At 36.7% G+C, this 23,888-nt stretch overlaps 4 protein-coding genes across 5 annotated transcripts in view; 1 reads left to right on the top strand and 3 right to left on the bottom strand.

Annotated features, from left to right (window-relative positions):
- Positions 1-23,888, bottom strand: part of LOC112325466 (probable disease resistance protein At4g27220) — a 210,283-nt gene that overhangs the window by 181,570 nt on the left and 4,825 nt on the right. The gene's annotated exons all lie outside the window — the stretch shown is intronic.
- On the top strand, positions 119-23,242 carry LOC127904689 (uncharacterized). Its single transcript, XM_052448885.1, has 4 exons — positions 119-311; positions 1,556-1,637; positions 20,322-23,065; positions 23,167-23,242. Exons 3-4 carry the CDS (start codon positions 20,325-20,327, stop codon positions 23,240-23,242), a joined length of 2,817 nt encoding a protein of 938 aa, XP_052304845.1. The 5' UTR covers positions 119-311; positions 1,556-1,637; positions 20,322-20,324.
- On the bottom strand, positions 2,606-6,055 carry LOC18110935 (putative disease resistance protein At4g10780). Its single transcript, XM_052449259.1, is given in 4 exon segments — positions 2,606-3,452; positions 3,455-4,926; positions 5,078-5,169; positions 5,729-6,055. Coding segments are annotated over 2 exon segments (2,244 nt in total). The 5' UTR covers positions 4,905-4,926; positions 5,078-5,169; positions 5,729-6,055; the 3' UTR covers positions 2,606-2,658.
- On the bottom strand, positions 15,012-17,966 carry LOC18110932 (probable disease resistance protein At4g27220). The gene has a single exon (XM_024592046.2). The coding sequence runs from the start codon at positions 17,964-17,966 to the stop codon at positions 15,012-15,014; it is 2,955 nt and encodes a 984-aa protein (XP_024447814.2).

The following is a 23,888-nucleotide window of genomic DNA, read 5'->3' as shown; positions in this document are numbered from 1 at the left end:
TGGGGCAGTTGCTTATAGGTTAGCATTACCACCAAACTTGTCTGCTATTCATCCGGTATTTCATGTTTCCATGCTAAGGAAGTATATGTCAGATCCATCGCATGTATTAGAGGTTTATCCCATTGAATGGAGGGATGATATGGTTTATGAGGTGCAACCAGAAGCTATAGTCGACCGACAAGTGAGGAAGCTTAGGTCAAAAGATATAGCTTCAGTGAAAGTGCAATGGAAAGGTCATTCACGTGAGGAAGCGACATGGGAGCTCGAGGATAAGATGCGTGAGGAGTATCCTCATCTTTTCGATAATCTCGGTAAGTATTCAATCTTTTCTCTTAAGTTTCGAGGACGAAACTTTTATAAGGTGGGGAGATTGTGATGTTTTGAATAAATGAGTAGGAAAATACAATAAAGTCCTTGAATGCTTAGATGTAGGAATAAATTAAATGAGGGGTAGTGTGGTAATTGAACAATAGTTGATATATATAAGTAGAGAGAAGGAAAAAAAAAAACATAAGAGAGATTTGAATATTTTGAGAGTTAACCGTGAGAGAGAAGGGAGAAGGGAGAAAGAAGAAGAAGAAGAGAAAAGAGGGATATTAGAAAGGAAATAGAAAGGAGTTGGAGAAAATAAGTAAAAAGGTAAGATTATGTATAAATATATGTTAATTAAGCTTTAATTTCGATTTTGATAAATGTTAGGGTTATGAAATTTGTGTTTTGGGTTTGATTGATGAGTTAATTTGAATGTTATAGAGTTAATTGTTGTGGGTATTTGATTATTTGGATGATTTTGAGAGATTGAATTGAAAGATGATGATTTTGAGTTATGATTTTGTTTGAATGGTGAAATTGTGTTAGGAATTTGGAGAGAACAGTAGGTTTCTGTTAAAAATTATGGGTTGGAGGTTGAAGATGACAAAATTTCGGTTTGGTCCCTCAATTTTGGAAAATTACAGTTTAGTCCCCAAACTTTGGAAAATTTGCAGATTGGTCCCTGGAGCATATTCCGAGATTCTGAACAGAATAAAATATGAATTATGGACAGAATTACTGTATAGATAAGAGAATTTAACACTTTCAATTTGGTCCTCCAATTTGACAAAAATTACAATTTGACCCTAAAAATTTGGTAAAATTCCAGAATGGTCCTTGGAGTATAATGAGATGATCTGGACAGAAATGAGGACTAATTATGGTCAGAATTTCAGTATATTCATGGATTTATGATAAATTTCAGTTTGGTCCTCCAATTAGACAAAAATTACAATTTGGCCCTAAAAATAGGATAAATTACAGATTGGTCCCTAGCTGTAATATTAGCTTTTCAGATTAGTTTGATGAATAATTAAGGGTTATTTAGTGAATTATTGCCAATTTTATTAGTTGCTTTATTATGGATTAGATTTCGGGAAAACCGTTAAATTTTGGGTTTTTGAGAAAATTGACTAGTTAGTTCAAAAACATATAGGGTTACGGAATACATCATTAGTTAAGTTTATTAAATAGGTTAAATGTTCTTTTGAGTCGTTCTTGAATATGTCTCCTTTGTATTCAGATAATCCTGATATTCTACCGACAGGACGTCAGTAGGATTTTCTTCGGTGTCTGCTTTTGGCTTCTGTTTGCTTTTGAGTCAGGTGAGTGGATAATTTTCCATATGCATGAGAAATAGTATAAATATTTGATTTGTTAATATGAATTGAATCATGCTTCTTGATAATATATATGTTGATTATTATCCTTGTTTTGATAAAGCATGATCAATTGTTGAATCCGAATTCTTGATATGAACCAGTATATATTTTGAATTGAATTCTGAATTGATAGCTCCTCATTTGATTGATGTCATGAGTTGAGCCTTGAGATATGAATATGTCTGTTTGATTATGATTATGAACCTATGGTATGTCAGTCAGAATACCCATGCTAACAGGATAGTGTTAGTCTTTGTGCACATCGTATCTGAACCCTAGTTGGTCGGGGGTGTCACCAACCTGTGTGGACTGATCATCCCACAGTACGGAGCCTCATGCTCATTGCATTTTGATTTTCTGACGAGCTTTACCATATGATATTCTTGTTATGGCCTATTTGAGAAACCTTTCTATAAGAACCTAGAGCCATACTTGTATATATATTTCTCATTGCTGTATTACCTCGTGTGTGTATATTGAACGTTATCTACTCACTGAGTTGTTGAACTCACCCTCTCATTATTTATCATTTTCAGGCTTATAGCTTGATAGCAGGTTACTTTTGTTGAACCTTCCGAACCTGCTCTTTGGTTGTACTTTGTACCTTTCCTTTATGTCTAGTTAGTGCTCCAAAACTCTGAACTTATATAAACTCTTGTATTAAGACAATTCAATTATATTATGAAGTTGATTTTGTTGTTAATGCTGCGTTGAACTCTGATTGAGTTAGGATAAGTTTGTGTGTAAGTTTGGGTTCGTATAGGTATGGAACCTTGGAGGGGAACCTTGCCTATGTGCCGGTCATGGATCCGGGATTCGGGTCGTGACATAAACGGAGCAAGTTGTCCTTTAACAGTTAACGGAGCAGGAATCCCCTCCAATACAAAGACTTGCAGGTGAGAGAGCTTAGGTAACAACCCACTAGGAAACTCCTTTTCACCACATCCATTCATTCTAAGATACCTCAGGTTGCATAGACATTCCATGCCTTAGGAATCTTTTCAAGTGCCCAAGTACGAGAGAGATCTAACCTCTTCAGTGCCCTGAGCTTTTCTAATGACGGTACATGCCTTAACATCTTACAACCAATGAGCAGTAATACAGTGAGACTCACCAATTCAAAGACAGAATCAGGTAGTTTTGTGATCTTTGTAAATGACAGATCAAGAACCTTGAGCCCATGCAACTGCTCAAAAAATGAATCTGCAATAAATTGCAACTGTGAATTGTCGCATAACAATAGAGTTGAAAGACTGGGACACCTCGGTGAATGCGTGGAAGGAATTTCTTCAATCTGGTTATGCATCAGTGAAACTCTAGTAAGATTCTCTGTCCACTCCTCTGCACCCGGCACTTCTCTTAACCGTGCACCTGCTTTAACCATGCCTTGAGAGTTCTTTTCCAGTATTTGAATGGCCATATCCCTAACCAAGTCATGCATCTTGACATATCTATCATCATCAAACTCTTCCTTAGCGCTTTCCAATAGGCAGACTCTTTCGAGTTTATTCAGCATCGAGTGGCCTTTGTTAAATTCTGCCTCCTTACTCTTCAGCCCTTTTATCACTCCCTCGTCAATCAAATAAGCTATCAAATCCTCTCTACGGATCCTGAAGTCTTCCGGGAATAATGCACAGCACAAGAAGCATTGTTGCAGTTCTGACTCCTTTAAGTGCATAAAACTAAATCTCAGTATGTGGAATACCTCAGGCTCCATATCATCTTTCCTAATTCTTGATTGTTTCAGGTCCTCTAAGCATTCCTCCACTCACATCTGTCATCCACTCCCCTCATGGTTCCGGCCATTGTTATAATTCCAAGAGGCAAACCAGCACATTCACTTGCAATAGATCTTGCAATTTCTTCCACTTCTGGAGGAATACATCCAAGCACCTTCATGAACAGAGCCCAAGCTTCTTCCATTGAAAGAGGCTCCACTTTGATTGTCTTCTGGCAGAACATCCGCTGACAAACTCCAAATGATCGAGTTGTAAGAATTAGCTTGCATCCCTTCACTCTGATAGGAATTCCCACCTTATTATAATCAAAACAGTCCCACAAATCATCTAAGATGAGAACCCACCGTTGTTTCTCAATTAATGCTTTTGACAGTTTTGCAGCCCTTTTCCTCTCGTTATCTTCATTTGAAAGATCTAAATGAATGTCTTCTGCAATAAGATTCTGCAATTTAGAAACACTAAAATCCTGCGATACCGTGATCCAGTGAACATGGGGAAAAGTGCCAGGTTCTTGTAGAAGCTGATTGTAGATATGTGTGAGCAATGTTGTTTTGCCCACACCCCCCATCCCGTAAATGCCAATACTTGTTGAGGCTTCAATATCATTCATTATCCACGACCAGATAGCATTCTTATTATTTTCAAACTCTCCACCTATTAGTTCTTCAGTTAGAAACACATCTCGTCCGCTCTCATCGCCAATAGGTTGAAGACCTTCACGAGAGCTATGTCTCACAACAGGCTGCAAATGTTCTCCAATCATATTCTCCACATCAATCATCATGACATCATTGTTGACTGAGGAAGAAGATGGTTGATCATAATGCCTTTCAAGGCCAAAACACAGTGGATCAGTTGGTTGGGACAAATCTTCTCTAGGCTCATCTTCATTAACTGTAAGCCTCTCAGGAGAGCCACCTCTCACAACAAGCTGGTTCAATTCCTCGATCGTGCTCTCAATCCTATAATCCTCCACGGACAAAGGTAAGTTGTCCTGAGCATTTCTTCCACGCTCTTGCTCCACTTGTTCACCAGGGATCAGGTCTCCAGGAAAACTAGAAACCCTATCAAGCTGAAAATTTCCCATGTTCGTCTGCACGAATTCTTGTTCTCCAGGTGAGGGAAAATACAATTCTGGTTCCGTTTCTACATCGGTCACTACATTTCCAACTTGAATGTTTTGTTCTAGCAAAGAAGTTGAAATTGTATTGTGTGCCCCATCATTGCTTGACGTAGCTGTGGTTGTAAGTTTCTTTTCTGGAGGACCATCAACAGCAGTGAAAGCTGCGTCTCGAACAGGTTCTGGCACTTTGTCACAAATTGTAGTTCCACGCCTTTGAACTCCTGACCAATGAAGCTTGAACCTGGTAATCGGAGTTTGATTGGAGAATGGATGCCCACAAAACGTACACTGCCTACTTTCACCAGTCTCCTTAACATACTCCCAAAATGGACCCTTTGGCAGAACCATTTTCTCCTTTTTCTTCTGTGGCCTGCAGAGGGGAAAATAACAGATTCATTTATTTGGAGACAATACTAAAATAAGGATTACATTCCATGGAAGACAAGGAGATAAATCTCCAACACAGAACTAAGCAAAGGAAAAGACTGCATATATATATATATATATATATATACACACACCTTCTGGTCTGATAATATGATATTGTGTCTTCAAAAGAATGCCCTTGCCGCTGTGTGACAGAGATGATAATTGAAGTTGGTAGCAAAACAAGCTGTGAGAACAAAACAACAATTTCAGCTTTGAAAAGCAGAAACAATCATTTAATTATTTTCCCTAGAGAAATAAAACAAGCTGGTAGCAAAAATCGTTGCCATAATATGTGAAAAACTAAACTGATCGAAGCTGTAAAACAAAGCATATGCAATTAAATCGATCATTAGGAACAAGTATAAATTCTACAGCTTGTTATTAATTTAATATAAAAAAAATAAACAGGCAGGCCCTTAACTATATATTTTCCTGTAGAGATGTACTTTAAGCAGAGAAATATTTACAGTAAACATTGAATAATTGAAATAATTGTCAGAAAAAGAGACTACCAAGCAATCTAAAATAAAATTTTGGAATAAATTATCATTGTTTTTAAGATAAGAAGTTGAACTTGATAGAGAAATGAACATTTAAGAACAAAGCTATAATAGTAGTCTGAGTTCTAAGATTGATTAAGAAACACATATAATTAAGTTCCACTTCGTTTTGGAAGAGCCAAAACAAATAGGTGTAGAAACAACATTGGTGGTAGAAAAACAAGAAAATAAATCAGGATTTACCTTGCAAGCAGAAAAGATGTTGAACACCAGAAGAGACGATTCGATTCAATCAGAAAAGGAAGCACAGACCATGAGACAGGTTTAAGAAATTTGGTGAGGGAAATTAGGAAGTCAATGGTACATCGAGAGAGATCAAGCTTTGGTAACTTAGGATGAATTGAATGAGAAATGAATGTGAAATGGAAATGAAAAGAAAAGAAAAGAGGATGCTTTGGTAATTTTCCATAGCTTTTTGCAGATCTAGAAAGTTTAACCTGTGGAACACATTGCAAAAGCTAGAAAACCTGTGGTCCAGCCTAAAACAAGTAATGGGGCCTATATGTTTTTTTTGTTTTTGATAATCAAACACCAAATATATTAAATTCATTGCACTTGAGGCTATAGCTCAATGGTCAACAGGTGAGGCTTGTCTTGCCTAACGTCCCGAGTTCGATTCTCTATCTGCATGTCTGTCACACCACGGTGCCTTACTTGTCTACTGGGCATGCAGGATGTTCAGTAGACCTGGGAAATAGTCGTGGTGCGCGTAACCTGACCCGGACACCCCGGATTATAAAAATAAAAAAAAAAGTCATTGCAATAGAAATTGGCAGGAAGCTACAACTTTATGTCACTTTCTGCTTTATTTATCCACATTAACTATTCAACGTGTTCACATTACACTGCTTCAAATCCTTGAGTCTACTGTTGTTAGATGCTAAAACAACAGTGTTATGTACTTTTTTAATTAAAAAGCCAGAACAATTAATGAAGATCGAAACTTCGAAGAAATAACAGTACTGCTCGGGTCAGCTGCTAGCATGGATACACATATGCTACTTAGGGAAATTACGCATTTCCTATATCAGCATAAAAAAGGAACAATCCTATTTTGTCGTTTTAATTTAATCAGTACTGCAAACTTATTTTTAGTCTGTCAGTAACAGCTGATCTCGTGAAGGAAAGCACATGCAATTAATTGATTAACATGAAGGAGGACTACATAATTACCCGTTTACTCTAAAGAAATAAAACAATAGGGCAAGTCACTTGTGCTTTCTTTGTCCAATATGCAATTATTACTCCCACTGTCTCCTGGAAACTACCATACAAAGGGGGCTTTGTTTGTCCATTATGCAATTATTACTCCCACTGTCTCCTCGAAACCACTATACAAATTTTATTCAACCATTGATTCTACTGTTAGATCGAACATATGCAATTTTCATGACAGTGATGTTGCTGAGGATGATGGGATACCAAACCAGAAATATTGTTTACGAACGCGTATGATCATAGATGATGAAAGATAGCCCAAACTATTGAGAAATTGGATTTTAACTTATGTTTTTGGGTTTAATTTATATGAACTTTTAGTTGAGTTTTATTAATTTGGCTTTATTTGTTGGGTTTGATTTAATTATTGTTGGGTATTTTATTTAGTGGGTCATAAGCCCAATCGCTTATTCTAGTTAGGGTTTTAGTATTAATACCCTACTTTTCTAAATGTTAAGGGACTTTTGATGATTAATGAAAAATTACAGATTTTGCATATCTCTAATCTCCTTTCTTTTCTTTATTTGCTTTTTCTTCTTAGCCTTTTCTTCTTAGCTTCTTTCTTTTCTTGCTTTAATTCTTATTATTTTTTGTCCCGCATCAGAGGAGCAATATGAACAACATAAATTTCGAGCTGATTTACTTAAGTATCATCATGCACTTAATGTTGAAGATTATTTCATGATACAGATTAGACTTGAACGATGTCCTTTGAAAACCGATCATGAATTGCAAGTAAGTAGTGCTAGACCATTCAAAGTGTTGCAAATGATTAAATCAAATAATTATGTCATTAAATTGCCATTAAACTTTGATATTAGCTCTACTTTTAACATGAAAGACCTCAGTATTTATAAAATACAACATATCCCTAATGCTTCTTTTGATACCCCTATCTCATTATCCATATCTTTGGCATAAAAGGAACATATTAATGCTATTTTGAATGCACAAGTTGTTTTTACCAGGGATGATGAACTTCAGCAAATCTCAGTATATGGCCTCGACGACCAGATTCAGACTATACTTGGATTATCAGAGAGACATCAGAACAGCTTGATCATTATCTTTGAGAGCATTATCGGAGCTGCCTTGACCTATACTCGACGGGGTCGAGTTTTTCCAACCCTGGGAGAATTGATGGGGACACCGAACCAGAAACATTGTTTACGCACGCGTATAATCATAGACGATGAAGGATAGCCCAAACCATTGAGAAATTGGGCTTTAGCTTATGTTTTTGGGTTTAATTTATATGAACTTTTAGTTGAGTTTTATTAATTTGGCTTTATTTGTTGGGTTTGATTTAATTATTGTTGGGTATTTTATTCTAGTTAGTATTAATACCCTACTTTTCTAAATGTTAAGGGACTTTTGATGATTAATGAAAAATTGCAGATTTTGCATATCTCCAATCCCCTTTCTTTTCTTTCTTTGCTTTTTCTTCTTAGCCTTTTCTTCTTAGCTTCTTTCTTTTCTTGCTTTAATTCTTATTATTTTTTGTCCCGCATCAGAGGAGCAATTCGGCTCGCTAATGACTTTCCTGTTACTATTTGCTTTTGGCAAAGAACTGGGATCATCAGCTTGTGTTGAATTTCATATTAAATATCTTGATCTCCTGATGCTTAAGCAAGGTGTTCCAAGTAGTCAGGAGAGCATGGATACATATGATTTATTTTTTCATCCATCCTGCTGCTAAGAGGTTATGGTGTTCAATCGAAATAGAAATTGCAGAAAGATGCTTTCCTTTAGTCATTAGCTTGCTTGGAATGGAAGAAATGCCAGATTTCCCAGTATTTAAAGTTCCAGTGTGTAATGTTTTGAAAATAAAAGTGAATAGAAAAATGTTTAAAAGTAGATTAAATGAATAAGGAGTATTGTGGTAATTGAAGAAAACTTTTTTAAGTATAAATAAAAAAAAGAAAAAGAAAAAGGGATCTGAAATTTGAGAGTGAGAACCGGCAAGAGAGAAGAAAAGAAAAAGAAGAAGAAGAAGAGGAATGAGGGAAAGATAAAGGAAGGAAAAGACAGTAAGAGAAAATAAGTTTAATGTAATATTTATGAATTAATTTGAATATTATGGGTAATGAGTTATTTAGTTGATTGTGGAAGATTTTAGATAAAAATTATGATTTATGAAAATTACAGTTTAGTCCCCGAACTTTGAAAAATTATAAAATGGTCCTTGGAGCATAATTAGAAATTCTGGACAGAATTGAGGATGAATTATGGGCAAACTTCCAGTATAGTTATGAATTTATAACATTTTCAGTTTAGTTCTCTAATTTGAGAAAATTACAATTTGACTTCTAAAATTTTGATAAAAATTCCAGCATAATTAGATATTATGGACAAAATTGAGGATAAATTATGGGCAAACTTCCAGTATAGTTATGAATTTATGACATTTTCTATTTGATCCTCCAATTTTACCCCTAAAAATCTACTAAAATTCTAGATTGGTACCTAGCTGTAATATTAGTTTTTTCATATTGGTTTGATGAATAATTGAGGGTTATTTAGTTCATTATTATCAAGTCTTATTATTTATTTTTTTATGAATTAGATTTCAAGAAGACTGTTTAATTTTTGAGTTTTGGGGAAAAATGACTGGTTTAGTTGAAAAGCATATAGGGTTATGGAATAGACCCTCAGTTAAATGTATTAAACAGGTTGTATGTTTTTTTCGAGTTTTTTTTAAATATGTATCTTTTGTATTCAAATATTAATTACTCAAATACTTTGGGACGGATAAAGTAGTCTAGTAGATTTTTTATAAACAAGAAAGAAAAGAGATTAACTTAAATTCTTTGATTTATTTAAGAAATAAAACCATTTAAAGAGCAATATTATTCCTGCATACATCACATTTGTATAAGATCACGATCTAGAGGTAACAACCCGATTAAGAATCCTCCAATCTGTGTTGAAGACAGAGAAGGAGAGAGAGGGAGCGAGAGAAAGACGGGGAGAAGAGAGGGAATCCACAGCAGTTCTCATTCATTTTTTGCATGCCCATTCTGTTACAACTGCCGCTATATATAGGCAGAGCAGGAGACGGTGCTGACTTGACGGCCTTCTCAGTGATGAGAATTACAATTTATTGAAACGGTGCGCATTAGTAGCGGCTTAACGACAGCTTAGTACGGTGCGTTTTGTCAAGAAATCAGTGGCAATTAAAAGCTATCCCTCCACCATTGCTAATTCCTGAGATATGTATGCATCCCTTCATGTGTTGAAATCTGAAGGGCTTTAAGATGGATCACTATTTCTTCTCAGAAAAAAAAAAAAAAAAAAGGGGATCATTTCTTATCCATAATTGAAGAAAACGTGTGCTGCGCTTTTTTTTTTTGAGAAGGCAAAATGCATTTATCAGATCGAACATCTGCAATTATCATGACAGTGATGTTGCCGAGGAGCAATTCGGCTCGCTAATGACAGCATGGATTATCCTTGAAGAAACCAACACGCAGCCCTGCCACCACCAACCCATACACCAGATAGCGACTGAACATTGCGTTTTTCCCTGTTTTTCAGACTTAAATGTCATGGAAAAAGTTCTGTTCTGTTTTCAGTATCTTTAAGAGAGAGAATATTGAACAGAGTAATTCTAGTTGACAGGAAAGTGTTGAAGAGTTAGCGAATTCATAGACAATATTTCAAATCTTCAAAGAAAAATACATTAAGTGTGCTGTATTGTAACTTCGCATACAAATCTCTGCTGCCGCATTGCATTCTGAAAGAGAAAAGCCATCATAATGTGAGTAGATCCAAATAACAAAAAAGAAGTGCTTGGTCACAGAAATATTTTAGCTCTTTTTACCAGTAGCCAAAAACATACAATTATCAATGAAATAAGTGAAATCATAAATAATAAAAGACAAAGGACAAGAAGCATGTACATGATGCATATTGCTGTTGTAACCTGGCACTTGTGGGAACAGGTAACAAGAAATATCCATTTGGTTTGTGAGAACCAAACACAGTGAGTTTAGATAAGTAATGCAAATAATGGAGACTACCACCCAAAATATGAGCAGATAATAGGCCATACTAAGAAGTCTAAAGGGTCATGTTTGTGCCTCCATTCTAAATTCACTTGGGAATTTTGAAGTATTATGATTTCTTGACAGCAAACCTCAAATATTGACCTGCATGATAAAATAATAATCCAAGGGACGAGACTTTTAAAGCATGCACTACTATGTACTGGATTGTCTGAAAGAAAAGATCATATTTGACAGGCAAGCAGGTCAATAATTGGTTCTGTGAGGATCATCACCCTTGCAATCCAGTTTGTTGTAGAGTCGAGTTTTAAGGTGTGTGGTTCATAGTAAGGAAGTCAGCATCCTCGCAATTCTGGTTATAACAGTTCATTGCTGAGTTTGCGTAGTTTGATTCATCCATTCCAGTTCATACAAAACCTTTAATTAATCTTAATGGTGTCTCATATCAATTTGTATATAATAATATATGGAAGTCTGAACAAGTTTTGAACAAAACATCCCTTTCAATTTTAAAAACAGATTATCCCATTCTAAATCTTCGGTTTATGATATGAATAATTAATTAAATCCTACAAGTCCTGATAATTAGCTAAACTCTATTGGCCTCTATTGGTTTGGACGTATCCTTCAAACAAGATGTATTACCCATCAAGTAAGAAAAATCAAATAAGATTTATGCAGGGAAATGTTATCCGACCTCCTGTTACAATTATTGACAAGAAGAAGATTTACATTTTACATCTTACTGTCTGGCACAATTTCCTTATGCCAAACACATTCAGAAGCAAGTTGTGTTATGCTAGATGAATGGAAATCCCAGAGCTCGACCTCAGATGACAGTTCTTTGAATTGAGTAGAACAGTTGCTCAATCAAAAAATGAAAACAGGATAAAGGAACAACATACAGAGAAGTAAAGAGTGAGAACATAAATTAAAGGGTTAGGTAAAAAAATGGCGGAAACCGAAGCTGCAGCACGAAGTAGTCATTTTCTGTTCAACAGCCACAGGAGCTACAGTAGGTTCCACTGCTGATGTATGAGTAAGACAGAGATCAGGCTACTCAGAAGCTTACTTCAAAGAAATATATGAAATAAATAAAAATATTTACCACATCAACTTAAAGGAAATCTATTTTTGCCAGTTTGACAAATGTTGTAGGAATTTCGAGACTCCAGTGGAATGATTCCGGGTAGATTCCAGGACTTCAAAGGTCTGCAAGATATTTCTACAGAAAAATTAGCATACATAACCCAACATATCCTTTCAAGAACTATAGATTAAGCAACACATTACTTCAACTAATCACCCACAAATCATTAATTTTTGCAGAAGTAAGAGTTGCAATACATGCTTTCAAGGTGGCAAGAGGAATTGTTGTTGAAAGAGCAGTCACAAGTGACGCTGCCCTCAAACCCTTTCCTCAAATCCAAAACACTCCAATTCCCTTCTCCACTACATGGATCCTTGCTAAAATCCTAGTCCTTCTACCCTAGCTACTTCTTTTAAAGCCTCAACTGCAATGCAAAACACATACCCCAAGAAAAACAATTACCTAGATTTATATATGAACATTTTCTTTCTTGATATTCTTTCATGTTATCCAAGAAAAACTAGAACATACGAAAATGAGATACTTTGTTTCTCGGAGACCCAATTGGGGGAGTAACCCAAAAAAAAAAACCTTTTCAAAATCTTGAAGACAATGAATGATATAGGATATCATAGTTATTAATTAAGGCTAGTGAAAAACATTAAGAATTTTATTCAATATAGGATATCATAATTATTTCGGCCAAAGAATGATGATATTGAGAGAGAGAGAAAATAAAGAATTAAAACATATTTTTCAAGAGAGAGAGACAAGAGATGTCACGACCCGAATCCTAGATTCATAATTGGCACATAGGCAAGGTTCCCCTTCAAGGTTCCATACCTATGCGAACTCAAACTTACATACAATCTTATCCTTCAAATAACTCAATCAAAGTTCAATGCAGCAGTAACAACAAAATTAACTTCACAATATAATTCGATTGTTTTAATACAAGAGTTAATACAATTTTATAGTTGTGGAGTACTAACTAGACATAAGGGCAAATACAAATTTTAACAAAAGAGCAGGTCCTAAAGGTACAACAAAATGACCCGCTAACAAGCTATAAGCCTGAAAAGATAAATAATGAGAGGGTGAGTTCAACAACTCAGTGAGTAGACAACATTCAATATACATGCACGACGTAATGCAATAATGAGAAATATATATACAATTATGGCTCTAGATTCTTATAGAAGGTTTCTCAAATAGGCCATAACAAGAATATCAGAAGGTAAAGCTCGTCAGAAAATCAAAATGCAATAAGCATGAGGCTCCATACTGTGAGATGATTAGTCCATACAGGTTGATGACTCCCCTGACCAACTAGGATTCAGATACGATGTGCACAAAGACTAACAATACCCTGTTAGCATAGGTATTTTGACTGGCATACCATAGGTTCATAATCATAATCAAATAGACATATTCATATATCAAAGCTCAACTCATGACATCAATCAAATGCGAAGCTATAAATTCAGAAGCCAATTTAAAATATATATTGGTTCATATCAAGAATTCAGATTTAACAATTGATCATGCTTTATCATAACAAGGATAATACTTAGCATATATATTATCAAGAAGCATAATCCAATTCATATTAACAAATCAAATATTTATAATATTTATCATGCATATGGAAAATTATCCACTCACCTGACTCGAAAGCAAACAGCACTCAAAAGCAGATACCGAAGGAAATCCTATTAATGTCTCATCGGTAGAATATCAGGATTATCTGAATACAAAGGAGACATATTCAAGAACAACTCGAAAGAACATATAACCTATTTAACACACTTAACTAAGAGTCTATTTCATAACCCTATATGTTTTTAGACCAAACTAGTTATTTTTCCAAAAACCCAAAATTAAACGGTGTTCTCGAAATCTAATCCATAATAAAACAAATAATAAAATTGGTAATAATTCACTAAATAAACCTCATTTACTCATCAAACCAATCTGAAAAAAGCTAATATTACAGATAGGGACCAATCTGAAATTTATCATATTTTTAGGGCCAAATTGTAATTTTCATCTAATTGGAGGACCAAACTAAAAATATCACAAATTAATGACTATAGTGGAATTATGTCCATAATTCATCCTCATTTCTGTCCAGAATCTCTAATTATGCTCCAGGGACCATTCTGGAAATTTTCCAAATTTTTAGGGTCAAATTATAATTTTTGTCAAATTGGAGGACCAAATTAAAAATATCATAAATCCATGACTATACTGAAATTCTGACCATATTTAATCCTCAATTCTATCCAGAATATCTCATTATGCTCCAGGGACCATTCTGGAAGTTTTCCAAATTTGTAGGGTCAAATTGTAATTTTTGTCAAATTGGAGGACCAAATTGAAAGTGTTAAAATTTCATAACTATACAGGAATTCTGCCCATAATTCATACTTTATTCTGTTCAGAATCTTGGAATATGCTCCAGGGACCAATCTGTAATTTTTCAAAGTTTGGGGACTAAACTGTAATTTTCACAAATTGAGGGACCAAACCGAAATTTTGTCATCTTCAACCTCAAACCCAGAATTTCAACAGAAAACCTACTGTTCTTTCCAGATTCCTAACTCAAAATTCACCATTTACACAAATTATAACTCAAAATCATTATCATTGCCTACAATCTCTCAAAATCAACTAAACAATCCATTACCCAAAACAATCAATCCATAACATTCAAATTAATTCATCAATCCACCCAAAATACAATCTTCAAAACCCTAATATTTATCTAAACAGAAATTAAAAGCTCAAATAACACACATTTATACATTTAACAACCTAAATCTTACCTTTAAACTTATTTCCTCCTACTCTCTTTTATTTCTCTTATCTTTCCCTCTTTTCTTTTCTTCTTTTTCTTTCTCCCTTCACTCCTGCCAACTCTCTCTCAAAATTTGCAGATCTCTTCTTGTTTGTTTTTTTTTTTTTCTATTTATACTTATTATATTTATTCAATTACAAGAATACCCTTTATTTATTTATACCTATTTTTAACCCTTCAAGAGCTTTATTGTCTTTTCCTACTCATTTTATTTCAAAACATCACAAGAGGGATTAAAATTGTTTATATTATAAATATCCATAAACCAGTAAACACCAAAACTTACTTATATTATAACTTTTCAAACTTTACAAAGGGACGAAGCACATCCTTAGTTTTAGGATGCTCCCACTCCACTACTGACTCCCACCATTCTTCTGGCATTGCAACGATTCTTTCAAGAGAAGGGGGAGGAGATGGCTGGCCATTTTCAAGCAGCGGAAGACAAATTCCCATCCCCTTCAGCTTCTCACAATTCATTACAGTAATTACTTGGAGAGAATCGCAAATCAGTTTTGCACTGCAAATGCTTTTCAGTTCTGGTAATCCATACAATACCAGACATCTTAACTTTGGGAGTTTGAATTCGCTGCTACTGTTTTCTTCATCCATAACCCCTTCTTCATCAGATCTTGTTCCGCCTATTATCTCCTCTATTTTCTCACAATGAATAACTTGAATCACTTCCAAGTTTACGAGGTGTGGCAATAAGACAAGAGGGAACAGCTTCTTCATACTTCTACATCCATAGCAATAAAACACTCCAAGACTAGAAAATATTCCATTATAAGATGGCAATGATAGTGGAGCAGAGCATAACCAAGAAGATGAGACCAAGCTCTCCATGCTATTGCAATCCCTAATCCATATAATCTCCAGTTGCGTTGTATATTTTATTAGAGAGAAAATATCGCATAAACTTGTTGCATCTTCACATTTATCAATGATAAGTTGTTGAATGTCCTTTGGAAACATGTCCTGAAAATCTCCATCTCTGTTTACACTCAAGTTATCCAAAAAAACTGCTTTACTTCTTTGAAATGAAAAATTGATATCCAGCAGTCCTACAACAATTTGGTATTTGCTTAGTGATTGGGTCTCATCCTGAGATTTGAGATACTCCACAAAGTCAGAGTAACCTTCAAAATGGCATCCCAAACTCTCCAACTTCCTCAAGCATGCCACTTCCTTTCCTTTAACTGTTATCGGAGCATATTGTCCACCTCTATCTTTGGCACTTTTCAATTCAAAGACTTGCAGGTGAGAGAGCTTAGGTAACAACCCACTAGGAAACTCCTTTTCACCACATCCATTCATTCTAAGATACCTCAGGTTGCATAGACATTCCATGCCTTGAGGCATCTTTTCAAGTGCCCAAGTACCAGAGAGATCTAACCTCCTCAGTGCCCTGAGCTTTTCTAATGACGGTACATGCCTTAACATATGACAACCAATGAGCAGTAATGCAGTGAGATTCACCAATTCAGAGACAGAATCAGGCAGTTTTGTGATATTTGTATAAGACAGATCAAGAACCTTGAGCCCACGTAACTGCTCAAAAAATGAATCTGCTATAAATTTCAACTCTGAATTTTCACATAACAATAGAGTTGAAAGACTGGGACACCTTGGTGAATGGCTGGAAGGAATGTCTTGAATATGGTTATGCATCAGTGAAACTCTTGTAAAATTCTCTGTCCACTCATCTGCATCCGGCAATTCTCTTAATTGTGCACCTGCTTTAACCATTCCTTGAGAGTTCTCTTGCAGTATTTGGATGGCCATGTCCCTAATCAAGTCATGCATCTTGATATATCTATCATTACCATACCCTTCCTTAGCACCTTCCAATAGGCAGACATTTTGAAGTCTATTAAGCATCGAATGACCTCTGTCAAATTCTGCCTCCCTACTCTTCAGCCCTTTTATCACTCCCTCATCAATCAAATAAGCTACCAAATCATCTCTACGGATCTTGAAGTCCTCCGGGAATAATGCACAGTACAAGAAACATTGTTGCAGTGCTGAATCACTTAGATGGTTATAACTAAATCTCAATATGTGGAATACCTCAGGCTCCATATCATCTTTTCTAACTTTTGATTCTTTCAATTCCTCCAATGCATTCCTCCACTCACGTACGTCAACCACTCCCCTCATGGTTGCAGCCATGGTTATAATTCCTAGCGGCAGACCAGCACATTCCCTTGCCACAGATTTTGCAATTTGTTCCACTTCCGGAGAAAGTGCTGTGTCGTGTCCAAGTCTCTCAATAAACAAAGCCCAAGCTTCTTCCTTCGAAATAGGCTTCACTTTGATTATGTGTTGGGTACCCATCTGCTGACAAACATTTTCTAATCGTGTTGTAACAATCAGCTTGCATCCCTTAACAGCTTGGATAGGAACTCCCACCTTGCGTAGCTCAATAGCTTTCCACAAATCGTCTAAAATCAAAACCCATTTCTGTTTCTTCGTTAATTCTTTTGACAATTTGGAAGCTCTATACAGCTCCTCATCTTCATTAGAAAGATCTAAACCAATCCGTCTGGCGATACTGTTTTGCAATTTATTAATGCTGGTATCTTGTGAAACAGTAATCCAGTAAACATGGCAGAAAGTGCCTGGTCTTTCTAGAAGCTGATTATAAATGTGTGTCACCAATGTCGTCTTTCCCACTCCACCCATCCCATAGATGCCAATAGTTGAAACTTCATCGTGCATCAACCAAGACCAGATAGTCTTCTTATGGTCTTTGAATGCTTGACCCACCAGCTTTGTCGTTGGTACTGCATCTCCTGGAGTCTCATTTGTGTTGCCTGTAAGCCCTCCAGAAGAGCTAGCTCCTGCACCAGGCTGCGCTACTCCTCCAGTCCCATTCTCTATATCATCCTCCATTAACCATCTACTGAACTCTTCCACACTTCTTCCAAGTGGGTGACCCATTCTATCCGCTGCTTGTGTCGTTCCTCCATCTCCTGCCAAATTGTCGACCTCATTGTTTTGTTCTTGTGGAGTGGTTGAAATGGGATTATCATTAAAATTGCTTGAACTTGCTATGCCTTTATGTCTTTTGTTGCGACCATGCACAGCTTGTAAAGCTGCTTCTTGAACTTGTTCAGGAACTTGTCCACAAACTGCAACACCATGCCCTTCCTCTCCTGACAAATGCCATTTGATCCTTGAAATGGAAGCAGCAGCAGCAAATTTAAAGCCACAAAATGTACAGTTGAAACGACCATCATCCATGTAATGTTTTATATTAAAAGATAGGAAATGGCAACAAGGCCCTTGTATGCTTAGATGTAGGAATAAATTAAATGAGGGGTAGTGTGGTAATTGAACAATAGTTGATATATATAAATAGAGAGAAGAAAAAAAAAAAAAAACAAAAGAGAGATCTGAATTTTGAGAGAGAACCGGCAGGAGAGAAAGGGAGAAAGAAGAAGAAGAAGAGAAAAGAGGGAAATTAGAAAGGAAATAGAAAGGAGTTGGAGGAAATAAGTAAAAAGGTAAGATTATGTATAAATATGTGTTAATTAAGCTTTAATTTCGATTTTGATAAATGTTAGGGTTTTGAAAATTTGAGTTTTGAGTTTAATTGATGAATTAAGTTGAATGTTTGGGTTGATTGTTATGGGTAATTGATTAATGAGTTGATTATGGAAGATTGTGATGATTTTGAGTTATGAATTGTGTAAATGGTGAATGTTGAGTTAGAAATTTGGCAAGAACAGTAGGTTTCTGTTAAAAATTCTGGGTTGGAGGTTGAAGATGACGAAAATTCAATTTGGTCCCTCAATTTTGGAAAATTACAGTTTAGTCCCCAAACTTTGGAAAATTTGCAGATTGGTCCCTGGAGCATATTCCGAGAATCTGAACAGAATAACATATGAATTATGGACAGAATTACTGTATAGATAAGAGAATTTAACACTTTCAATTTAGTCCTTCAATTTGACAAAATTACAATTTAACCCTAAAAATTTGGTAAAATTCCAGAATGGTCCTTGGAGTATAATGAGATGATCTGGACAGAAATGAGGACTAATTATGGTCAGAATTTCAGTATATTCATGGATTTATGATAAATTTCAGTTTGGTCCTCCAATTAGACAAAAATTGCAATTTGACCCTTAAAAATAGGATAAATTACAGATTAGTCCCTAGCTGTAATATTAGCTTTTCAGATTAGTTTGATGAATAATTAAGGGTTATTTAGTGAATTATTGCCAATTTTATTAGTTGTTTTATTATGGATTAGATTTCGGGAAAACCGTTAAATTTTGGGTTTTTGAGAAAATTGACTAGTTAGTTCAAAAACATATAGGGTTACGGAATACATCATTAGTTAAGTTTATTAAATAGGTTAAATGTTCTTTTGAGTCGTTCTTGAATATGTCTCCTTTGTATTCAGATAATCCTGATATTCTACCGACAGGACGTCAGTAGGATTTCCTTCGATATCAGCTTTGAGTTTTGTTGCTTTTGAGTCAGGTGAGTGGATAACTTTCCATATGCATGAGAAATAGTATAAATATTTGATTTGTTAATATGAATTGAATCATGCTTTTTGATAATATATATGTTGATTATTATCCTTATTTTGATAAAGCATGATCAATTATTGAATCTGAATTCTTGATATGAACCAGTATATATTTTGAATTGAATTCTGAATTGATAGCTCCTCATTTGATTGATGTCATGAGTTGAGCCTTGAGATATGAATACGTCTGTTTGATTATGATTATGAACCTATGGTATGTCAGTCAGAATACCCATACTAACAGGGTAGTGTTAGTCTTTGTGCACATCGTATCTGAACCCTAGTTGGTCGGGGGAGTCACCAACCTGTGTGGACTGATCATCCCACAGTACGGAGCCTCATGCTCATTGCATTTTGATTTTCTGACGAGCTTTACCATATGATATTCTTGTTATGGCCTATTTGAGAAACCTTTCTATAAGAACCTAGAGCCATACTTGTATATATATTTCTCATTGCTGTATTACCTCGTGTGTGTATATTGAACGTTATCTACTCACTGAGTTGTTGAACTCACCATCTCATTATTTATCCTTTTCAGGCTTATAGCTTGATAGCAGGTCACTTTTGTTGGACTTTCCGAACCTGCTCTTTTGGTTGTAATTTGTACATTTTCCTTTATGTCTAGTTAGTGCTCCAAAACTCCGAATTTATATTAACTCTTGTATTAAGACAATTCAATTATATTATGAAGTTGATTTTGTTGTTAATGCTGCGTTGAACTCTGATTGAGTTAGGATAAATTTGTGTGTAAGTTTGGGTTCGCATAGGTATGGAACCTTGGAGGGGAACCTTGCCTATGTGCCGGTCATGGATCCGGGATTCGGGTCGTGACAAACTTGGTATCAGAGCTTTAGGTTAAAGAAACAATAATATAATTAATTTCATAATAAGTGGAGCATTAAGATCCGTATTGTCTTGTTTGTTGTCTTTGAAATTCTGAATTCTCATCAAGCATGTCTTCTTCCTTGTGATAGATATGCTTTCCTATAATTCTGTGATAATTATCATGCTATTGTTCTAGCATGACTTGAGTGCTCTCACTTTTATTTTAGGAAATGCCGAGGAATAGACGAATAGTTGATACTGTTAGAGTAGAGGATGATCAGGATGATGTCCCTATTGGGCGGTTGGGAACTGCAAGGCAGAGAAGGAGGCGCGGTGCACCCGTGCCTCAACATGTTGAGGAGGTACCTCCACCAGTGGAGGAAGAGCCTCAGGAGATAGAAGAGGAAGATATTGTTGATGAAACAGGTGTGGGGGTAGCTGACCCTGAACCTGTTACAGAGTTTCAGCAACTTAGCCAGGTTGTGCGAACCTGGATAGAGTTTTCTATGGAGAGAGATAGAAGGAGGGATAGAGATGTACCCTCGACATCCCACACTGTTCAGGGAGTTAATGTGCCGTTGAATGACTTCATGAAGTTGGCACCTCCTATTTTTACTAGGATGGATAGTTCAGAGGATCCTCAGAGGTTCCTAGATGATATTTGGCGACGGTGTGAAGCTTTGGGATGTACAGACCACCGAGCTGTGAGTTTGGCATCGTTCAGGTTGGAAGGAGATGTGGCAATCTCTTGGTTTGAGTCTAGGAAAAGAGCAAGACCAGTAGAGGCTCAGTGGACATGGAAGGAGTTTAGCTCCATGTTCTTAGACAGGTTTCTCCCTCAGAGCGTCAGGGATGCTCGACTTTATGAGTTTGAGAGGCTATCTCAGGGGAGCATGACAGTGGATGAGTATGATCTGAAGTTTACTCAGCTGTCTAGGTATGCAGAGCATCTTCTATCCACTGAGGAGTGGAGGGTGAAGAGGTTTATTAGAGGACTCAAATCCTCTATGTATATGGTGATGGTGTCACAGGTGTTTCCATCATACTCCTCAGTTGTTGATAGCGCCAGGTTGATAGAGGCGCGAGAATTAGAGGACATGACTGCAGGCCAGTCTAAGAGGCCTAGAGAAGAGGGTCAGTCTTTTAGGCAACAGGGATTAAGTGCAGGTCCGTCTAGGGGACGAAGTGGCCGTCAGGGCTCATGGGTTCAGAGGAGGTTTAGACAGAGACCGTCAGTTGGTGGCTCAGGCGGTCAGAGTGGCAGTAGTGGTACTCAGAGTTTAGTTCAGACTGCACCTCGTAGTTCATTTATTACACCTAGTGATAGTTCTTCATGTCAGCACTGTGGAGGAAGTCATACTAGTGCAGAGTGCTACAGAAGGACCGGGGCTTGTTTTAGTTGTGGCCAGATAGGTCATAAGATCAGAGAGTGCCCGAGGAGACAGTTGTCAGCTTCGGGGTTATCTGCTTCAGTCCAGCATCCTATTCAGGCACCATCGACGAGCCAGTCTGTGGCTCATGGGGGTAGAGGTTTTGGTGGCCGTGGTCAGAGAGGCCGGGGTGCAGGTGATAGAGGTCAGATACAGCAGGGTCAGGGGCATGCTAGAGTTTTTGCCTTGACTCAGCAGGATGCTCAGGCATCCAACACAGTTGTTTCAGGTATTCTTCCTGTTTGCTCTTTTGAAGCAAAAGTGTTGTTTGATACGGGTGCAACTCATTCATTTGTTTCCCCATATTTTGCCATGAGGTTAGATAAACAACCAACTTTGTTAAAATCCCCAATTTCAGTCTCCACTCCCTTAGATGAATTAATATTGGTGAAGTATGTATATCTAGATTGTGAAATAGAGATTGGAGATAAGATCTTTATGGGAGACTTAAATGTCTTAGATATGGTTGATTTTGATGTGATTTTGGGAATGGATTGGTTGGCAAAGCATAGGGCTTCGGTAAATTGTTGGGGTAAGAAAATAATATTTGATCTAGATGAAGAAGTTGGGTTGGTATTTCAAGGAGATAAGATTGGGTCTCCATCAATTATGTTGTCGGCTATCTCGAGGAAAATGGCTAGAAAAGGGGTACAGTGCTACCTTGCATATATAGTGGATATAGAGAAAGAAGTTCCTCAATTAGACCAAGTCCCTATAGTTAGGGAGTTTATTGATGTCTTTCCCGATGACTTACCTGGATTGCCTCCATATAGGGATATTGAGTTTTGTATTGATTTGGTTCCGGGTACTGAACCAATATCAATGACACCATATAGAATGGCGCCAGCAGAATTGAGGGAGCTAAAGGAGCAACTGCAGGATTTGTTAGATAAAAAGTTCATCCGACCAAGTGTGTCCCCTTGGGGAGCCCCAGTGTTGTTTGTGAAGAAGAAAGATGGGTCATTGAGGTTATGTATAGATTATAGGCAACTGAATCGGGTGACTGTTCGAAATAGATACCCACTCCCTCGCATTGATGATTTGTTTGACCAGTTGCAGGGAGCTCAATTCTTTTCTAAGATTGATCTTCGATCTGGGTATCATCAGTTGAGGATTAGGGAGGCAGACATTTTGAAGACAGCTTTTAGAACTCGGTATGGTCATTATGAGTTCTTAGTGATGTCTTTTGGGTTGACGAATGCACCAGCAGCTTTTATGAATTTGATGAATAGAGTGTTTGGCCAGTTTATTGATCAATTTGTGATAGTTTTTATTGATGATATTTTGGTGTATTCGAGGTCTAAAGAGGAGCATGAGCAGCACTTGAGAATGGTGCTTCAAACTCTGCGAGAACATCAGTTGTATGGCAAGTTCTCAAAGAGTGAGTTTTGGTTGGAGAGTGTAGCATTTCTTGGGCATGTAGTGTCAAGGAATGGGATTGAGGTTGATCCTCAAAAGATTGAAGCAGTTAAGCAGTGGCTTAGACCTACTTCGGCGACAGAGATTAGAAGTTTCTTAGGTTTGGCCGGCTATTATCGGAGGTTTGTGGAGAACTTTTCTCGGATTTCTGCACCATTGACTAAGTTGACGCAGAAAAATATTAAGTTTCAGTGGTCTGAAGCTTGTGAGAAAAGTTTCTTAGAGTTGAAAGAGAGATTGACTACAGCGCCTGTTCTAGCAGTACCATCAGGTTCTGGTGGTTACACAGTGTATTGTGATGCTTCGAGAGTGGGGTTAGGATGTGTTCTAATGCAGCATGGCAAGGTTATTGCCTATGCTTCACGGCAGCTGAAGAAGCATGAACAGAACTATCCTACACATGATTTAGAGATGGCGGCTGTAATTTTTGCCTTGAAGATTTGGAGGCACTACTTGTATGGTGAAACTTGTGAGATCTTCACAGATCACAAGAGTTTGAAATACATCTTTCAGCAAAGGGATCTAAACCTGAGGCAGAGGAGATGGATGGAACTGCTGAAGGATTATGATTGTACCATACATTACCACCCGGGTAAGGCAAATGTAGTTGCCGATGCTTTGAGTAGAAAATCATCAGGGAGCTTAGCTCATATTCAGGAGGTACGAAGACCTCTGATTAGGGAGCTGCATGAGTTGGTGGATGAAGGAGTCAGATTTGATCTTAGTGAAGCTGGAGCAATGATTGCTCATTTTCAGGTTAAGTCAGATTTGTTTGATAAAATAAAAGCAGCTCAGAAGGAAGATGATTCACTACTCAGGATTAGAAATGAGGTTGAGCAGGGTAAGGCTGCAGGTTTTGTGATAGGTGATGATGATGTGCTGAGATATAGGGATAGGCTTTGTGTACCTGATGTAGATGATCTGAGGATAGAATTGATGGTAGAG

The sequence above is a fragment of the Populus trichocarpa genome, chromosome 18, assembly GCF_000002775.5.
Source record: "Populus trichocarpa isolate Nisqually-1 chromosome 18, P.trichocarpa_v4.1, whole genome shotgun sequence".
NCBI classification, from domain to species: Eukaryota; Viridiplantae; Streptophyta; class Magnoliopsida; order Malpighiales; family Salicaceae; genus Populus; species Populus trichocarpa.
This window is presented reverse-complemented; position numbering and strand designations above follow the sequence as displayed.